This window comes from Ochlerotatus camptorhynchus, unplaced genomic scaffold (genome assembly GCF_037179485.1).
Source record: "Ochlerotatus camptorhynchus isolate MF236.1 unplaced genomic scaffold, CSIRO-AGI_Acam_v1.1 ptg000055l, whole genome shotgun sequence".
Lineage (NCBI taxonomy): Eukaryota > Metazoa > Arthropoda > Insecta > Diptera > Culicidae > Ochlerotatus > Ochlerotatus camptorhynchus.
Genome location: NW_027040545.1, coordinates 666533 through 673107, shown reverse-complemented (window position 1 = coordinate 673107; position 6575 = coordinate 666533). Strand labels below are relative to the sequence as shown.

The window sequence follows — 6575 nt, the reverse complement described above, 5'->3', positions numbered from 1 at the left end:
GAGAATTCCGCGGTAGAATAAATCGAAAATGTTTGTGACTTTACAACGTGTTTATTTCTCCCTAGTCCCCAAACTTACTAACTAAAATCAACATGGTCGCTTTTGATGCAGGGGTGTATCCAGGTGCACGCTGTTGTCCAGTGTTGGCATTGCACACCACAGGTCCATAGGCCAATATTAGAGCCATTTCCCTTATATCCGGAACCAAGTAATATCCAATTGGGGTCAAAATGGGACCGATTATACTCAACTCGATACATCGAGAAGTGTGTTATATCCACACAGACTATTCAGCAGAGTCAACCGGTATATTGTATATGCACCAGGCTTTAACTATGTAGACAAAAAAGGCAACAAAATCAAGGACTGTCATCTAAAAGTCAAAAATTCTACAACCGCAACTCCTTATTCATCGTTACATCTATATTTGTCTCCCACTTTAAGATTAAAAATATATAGGTATAAGAAAATAGCTTCATCCGTAGTTTATGTATTGATCCCAGCGAACTCGGCCCGCTCCCATGACAGAGGAGGACTTTTCCTCGCTGGCAATGGTATCGGCCAGCTCTTTGACGGGATAGATCTTCGCTTGGCGCGAACTGGGGTTGATGACGTAGTTCAAGTAGAGGGTGGACAGTTTGATGTTGGCGTATTCGGACCGCGATAGGAACCGTTCAACGGTTGCACCCAGCGTGGTGTACATGTTGCGCAGTTCGGGCGATAGGAGTTTCGTAACTGTCGGGATGGTGATTTTGAGTGTGAACAATTAGTAGGGAAAATGTATTGGATAATGTTGGCACTTACCCTTGTTGTCGTATTGGTTTAAATCGAACATGTAGCCATAGTAGTTGAGCTGAAGATACAGATCCGATTCCGAGTACTGCTGCACCAGTAAACCCTTCTGGCAGTGTAGGCAGTGGGGGTTGTTCTTGGTGGCCACCTGAAACAGATATTCGGTATGGATTAGTTGAATCAGTGCATGAAATATTGTATCCCAATTACATGAGAGTACAGCCTGGTGTTCTGATTGCAAATTGGATTGTCGCAAATCATCCACCGCTCATAGAATCGCTTCACGTCGCTTCGAAGGGCCAATGTCAGCTCGTTCACTATCGCCGGTAGATACTGCTGGGGCAGTACGGTGCAACTTTCGTTGCAGCACTTCTCGAACACGGATTTGTACCTTCCTCCATCCCGCTTGAAGCCACTGGCGACGGGATTCTTCGTGCTACATGTCACACATGTGAACTCAAACCGGTGGCAGAGTCGGTACTTTTGAGTGATGGTTTTCTGAGCCGCTTCTCCGTCGGCGTAGTCCCTTTCGCCGTCTCTAAGGGCCCCTAAACTTTGGAACTTCTTCGGATCCAGCCCGAGGCAGAGTGCTAACCGGCAAGCATCGGTTCCTTCCAGTGGTTCACAGATACGGAACACCACCGGGAAGACCTGCTGCGCCAGATAGTATTCAACATCCGGTTTCAATTTGTCCTTGTTGGCCGGATCTTTCAGCTCGTCTATGTGATAAGCTCGTTTCATAGCTGCCGCGGATGTGCCATCTTCGCAAATGATATAACCAACGACATCTCCACGCTTGAAGTTACGATTCCGTTGCTTGTTCATGCGCGTTGCCACCGTAACGTGGGGCAGCTGGGACGTATCCGAGTACTCGTTCAAGGGTCGTGTCAACTGTTTGGTTATTTCCAACAATGAGGGATACGTCACTCCACTCAGCAAATCATCTTTGACCTTCTCCAGCTTCATGTGGATATTTTCGATCCGTTCGTCCATCGGTTTGTCGGAGAGGATCTCATTCAGGATGAAGTTACCGGCAATGACCGCCAGTTTGGACCAATCACGTCTAACAATGTCCAAACCCTTCAGTTCCTGGGTGCACTTGTAGTCGTCTCCTGCCTTGGAAATCGTAACGGCTGCATACTTCTTCTTTTTTAACAGCAGCAGATATTTGTAGATTCCGTCCACGTCCAGCTCCAGACATTTGTAGGTCTTGTTAACGATCTGTTTGATGTTGGAACCGATCTTGAACACCTGCTCGTAGTCGGTGCTATTGGTGTTGATCATGATACTATCCGTGTCCCCGTAGATTACCTGGAGTTACAGAATTGTTTGTTACAGGCCACCTCTTGCATTTAACATATAATACACACCTGATAGTTCATCTTCTCCACGATGCTCTTGGTGTTCATCAGAATCTCCCGTCCCTTCAACGTAATCAACGCGGCCATGTGCTGCGCGTAGAACCTCGATCTGGTGTAACCCAAACAGCCGTACAGCGAATTGGCCGTCAACTTGAGTGCCATCTGGCGGATGTTGTACTGCATCTTCAATTCCGGCTCCAATCCGGCCGCCTTCATCAGCTGCTTCACCGCCTTGCGACTTTCGACCAGCTTCCGGATCTGACGTGGCAAAATTCCCATTTCCTCGGTTTGAAGAATGACTGCAGCGCCTCCTCCCTCTTCGTCCTCGGCGGCCGGTGGCAACACGGTGGTGAAGCAAATGTTGTACTCCTGGATGATGCTCGGGTAGAGAGAGTTGAAGTCCATCAGCAGGATGAACTTGTCGTAGAAGCCTTTGATCGGATCCAGCACCAGACCACCGGAGTAGGCAGCTTTGCTTTTCGGTTTGCGCCGTTGTGCGATCGCTTCCGGACCCTCCTGGGTGAAACCTTTGAATAACCATACGGTTTATTAGTATTGAATAATAAATTTTCGAATTCCACTTCCCACAGACATAAAACACATCACAGATCCTGTTAGCAAAGGATCACATCTCACATTTCTGGTACATTAGAATATAGCTTCAAAATGCCCTGAAATTAAACAATGTTCCTTTAAATTCTACAAAGTTCACCAAACTTGCACAAAGTCTCCACTTCTACGAAGATTCTTGAACTTTTACATAATTCCCTGAATTTCTACGAAGTCCTTTAAAGCTCTACGAAATTCTCAACATTTCTACTATGTTCCATGAAGCTGAAGAAAAATATCTGCACAGAATTTCACGAAATTTCTCGTAAGTTCGCTAGATTTCTACAAATTTCAATGAAGTGCTACAAAGTTTACTAAACTTCTACCAAAATTGATATACTTTTGTAATATTATGTTTTTCTACGAAGTTCACTAAAGTCCTTCGAAGTTCGCTGAACTTCTAAAAAGTTTTCTTAACTTCTACGCAGTTTCTCGAACTTCTGCGAACTATCCTGAAATCAAATGATGTTTCTTTAACTTTCATGAGCGTCTGTAAAGGCTCAGTTTTATAAATTTGAACACCTAACCACCAAATTTGAAAAGCAATTTGTTACTGAAGGCAGCTATTTACTGTTTTCTACGATGGCCTCAAAGACAAGTGTTTCTCGTGTAATTCGTTGAAACAATCGAAATTAAGAAGCCACAACCCAACTTACCTTGTCCCGCCTTGGGCGCCTTGTCCGGCACGATAAAGTCCTTCTCGCTGAACGCATGCAACAGCAAGAACTCATTCCGCTCCGCTCGGCCTCCATGCAGGGTTCGGTTCATCAAGTTGCCCGCAATTTGCGTAATCTGCAGTGCCAACGGCAGCACGTTCAACTCACACATCAGCCTCATGGTGTAGAAATTATCCTGCATGGTCAAACCGATCAGCTGCTTCAGGTCCGCTGAGCTTTCATACATCCCGGGAATGTCATCCAGCAGGACGTCCTTCCGCTCGCCGTCCTGCACCTTGAGAACCTCCGTGCAAAGGGTGTTCAGGTCGTAGCTCCTGGACTTGATCAACTCTTCGGCACTGGTTTTCACATCGCAAATCATCCGTCCCACGAAGAAGTCATCGACCCTCTTGCTCGAGGGGGTCTTCATCTTCAACCGTCCGATTCGAGCCCACTGCTGAATCTTGATGGCCATCATCCGCTGGCAGATCAGATCCAACTGGAAACCATACACATCGTGCGTGACGATCAGATCCGGGTCAATGTTCCCGTACATCGAGATGAACCAAATCAGCAAATTTCGTTCGTTTTCACACTTGGTCACCTTAGTGTTGAGCTTGGGATCATTTGGATTGAAATCGAACGGCCAACTGGTGCTGCTCGGACGAGCAACTCCGCAAAAATGGCGATTGAAGGGAGGATTCGGAGCGGGCTTGTTCAGAGGGAATCGATTATGCACCAGCATCGATATCATGGCAATCTCGTTCGTTCCTTTATTCAGGATACTTCTCACATTGATGGCGCAGATGACCAATGGAGGAGGCGCGGCAGTAGAAGAATCCTGGACAACGCTTATGCAATTGATATCCGGAACAATGTATTCCACCTTACTATGACTGGAAGGGCTGGAATTCTTCTTGAAATTCTTCAACTCCATCCAGCAAGGACCTTTAACTTTACGTTCCAGCAGGAACTGCTCCACAACGTTCGTATTGGTTCCGAAGATGTTCGAAATGGTGCGATACTTCCGGTCTACTTCCGGTGGGGGGAGCTTAGCACTGTAACGAACTTCCAGGTACTCGCTTTGTGCTGGAACTTGCAAATTGGCCATTCCACTTGTGTAGGCAAAGTTCTTCGTCACCACTTTGGTTCTGTACTTGGTCACCTTCAGCCTAGTGCTGATGTCGGTGCAGAATTCGTTGAAAACATCCAACATGCTCACGTCTTTATCTGTATCCGTTCCACTTCGAGGATCATACTCTTTCTCCCGTGCCAACATGTACATACAACGGTCCACATTCTGCACGTGGATACAAACCGACTGAAACTCGTTTTGCTTATTCCCCGTGGCCATCTTACCAAAGATATAAATCTCTCCCTGACACTTGCCCGGATCTGTCCAGGCATCCCAGAACCAAAACCGTACTGTCTCATCGCCATCCGTAGAGCTGGTACCTTCCGAAATACTCGTATCCATTTCGGCCATCATATCGTCGTCGAGTTCCGAAACGCAAATGTTTTCCCATCCGCTTAGCAGTTTCTCGGAATCAGTTTTGACTTCCTCCTTAGCTTCCTGCTTAACCGGACTCATCGGACGTCTCTGGGTTACTTGCGTTTCGGCTTCCGCTCCAGTCAGATCAAAATCGTCATCCAGAAAATCGTTACCCAATTGCGAAAATTCCGTTTCTTCCGCTCGGGGTGGCTCAGGCTTGATCTCAAGCTTGCTAATGGGTTTTACTGGAGATGCTTCCTTAACAACCTTTGGTGCATCGTTCCTCACTACCGGCGCCGCTACCTTCGGCTTACTAACCGAAGTGCTTTGCTTTAGAACTCGATTTAACATTTCCTCATCGCTGTCTGGTTCCTCCACCTTCTCGGTCTTTTTGATATTCTTGCTGAAATTTTCCATGTACTTCCGCATTTCCTCATCCTTATCTACTGGCTTCGGCTTCGGGATCACCTTCAACGGTCGAATCTCCTTTGCCTGTGAAACGGCACTCTCCTTCTGACCACCATCCTTCTCGGAATTTATCTCACCCAAAATATCAGCCAGAACATCGTCGTCCGCAATATTCACCTTCGCTTCACGTTCCTTGTTGAAATAGTTCTTCAAGGACTTCCTTCCCGTCACGGGAGCCGCCGTTTCGTCCCGCGTTCGTTTCTTTCCCTTTGGATGCTTGTCCTTTTTACTGCGACTGGGTCCCTCTTCTTCCAGCTCATCCTCGTCGAACACTTCCCGGCCATTCTCCACGTATCCGTAACCACATCCATCTGAAAATTCAGAGCATCTATTTTGAAACTTATCTGAAGCATCCTGCTGCATCCACATCCTTACCATCATCATCAACGAAATCCTCCCGGGCCCTTTCGTTCACAATCTTGGCGTACTCGGTCTCGTCCACCTCATCGTACACATTTTTTAGCTCGTCAACCTCGTATTTATGCTTACCGCCGCCCGCTTTTACGTTCCTCAGCTTTTCCAGAGCCGCAAACCGACCATGTTTATCAATCCGCCGACGTTTGCTCCGCTGATCTGAACCTGCCATAATCGTGATTATATTTAGAAATATGCCATAATCGTCAATAGATCGTAGAAATTTTCTATTATCAATCTGTTTGATTCCCATCCCAAAAATGCAGCATTCTACTTACTTGGTGAGTCACACATGATTTAAAAGATTCACTAAACCAATTCAAACCATATTACCACTAAAATTACGACCAAAATGTATTATTTTCGTAAAAATGTAACCCGCGTAAAACCGTTCAGTGCGGCGTTGTGATCCTTTTCGATGACATCTGATTTGCTTTGGCGCCAAACAAGCTCACACCCACTAGCGTCGTCTGGTTGTCGATTCACGAAGCCGACTGGTCAACATCGCGGGGAAATTGGTTTCAAGGGGGTGATTCACAACAGCGTGTACTTTTTCGAGGACCATATAAATATTACGTAACGACCAAATTTACCCGAATAATAATTCAGTGCCAACATTTCAAAGGGGCGTAATTGCATTTGTAAACAATGGTTTTAGTCGTCGATTTCTCGCGAATGAAAGCTCACTCATAAAAAAGAATGACACCAGCAAGTAGAGAAATGTTTCCTGTACCAGCTAGCATTGGTAATTTGGAAGGGTGGGCTTTTATTTGCGAGAAATCG

The 6575-nt window shown here is 46.2% G+C and overlaps 1 protein-coding gene across 1 annotated transcript; it reads right to left on the bottom strand.

Annotated features, from left to right (window-relative positions):
- Window positions 1–447: 447 nt before the first annotated feature.
- DNApol-alpha180 (DNA polymerase alpha catalytic subunit) lies at window positions 448–6158 on the bottom strand. The gene is made up of 7 exons (XM_065239339.1): window positions 6071–6158; window positions 5754–5957; window positions 3419–5689; window positions 2163–2680; window positions 1003–2103; window positions 805–940; window positions 448–735 (listed from the first exon to the last, which is right to left on the bottom strand). Exons 1-7 carry the CDS (start codon window positions 6084–6086, stop codon window positions 476–478), a joined length of 4506 nt encoding a protein of 1501 aa, XP_065095411.1. The 5' UTR covers window positions 6087–6158; the 3' UTR covers window positions 448–475.
- Window positions 6159–6575: the final 417 nt, after the last annotated feature.

Bases quoted from the DNA above. Each gene is read 5' to 3' on its own strand.
- DNApol-alpha180 (XM_065239339.1), bottom strand. The intron at 2,681-3,418 runs GTAAGTTGGGTT...GGTTATTCAAAG, and splicing joins GGCGCCCAAGGCGGGACAAG to GTTTCACCCAGGAGGGTCCG. The intron at 941-1,002 runs GTAATTGGGATA...TATCTGTTTCAG, and splicing joins ACACCAGGCTGTACTCTCAT to GTGGCCACCAAGAACAACCC.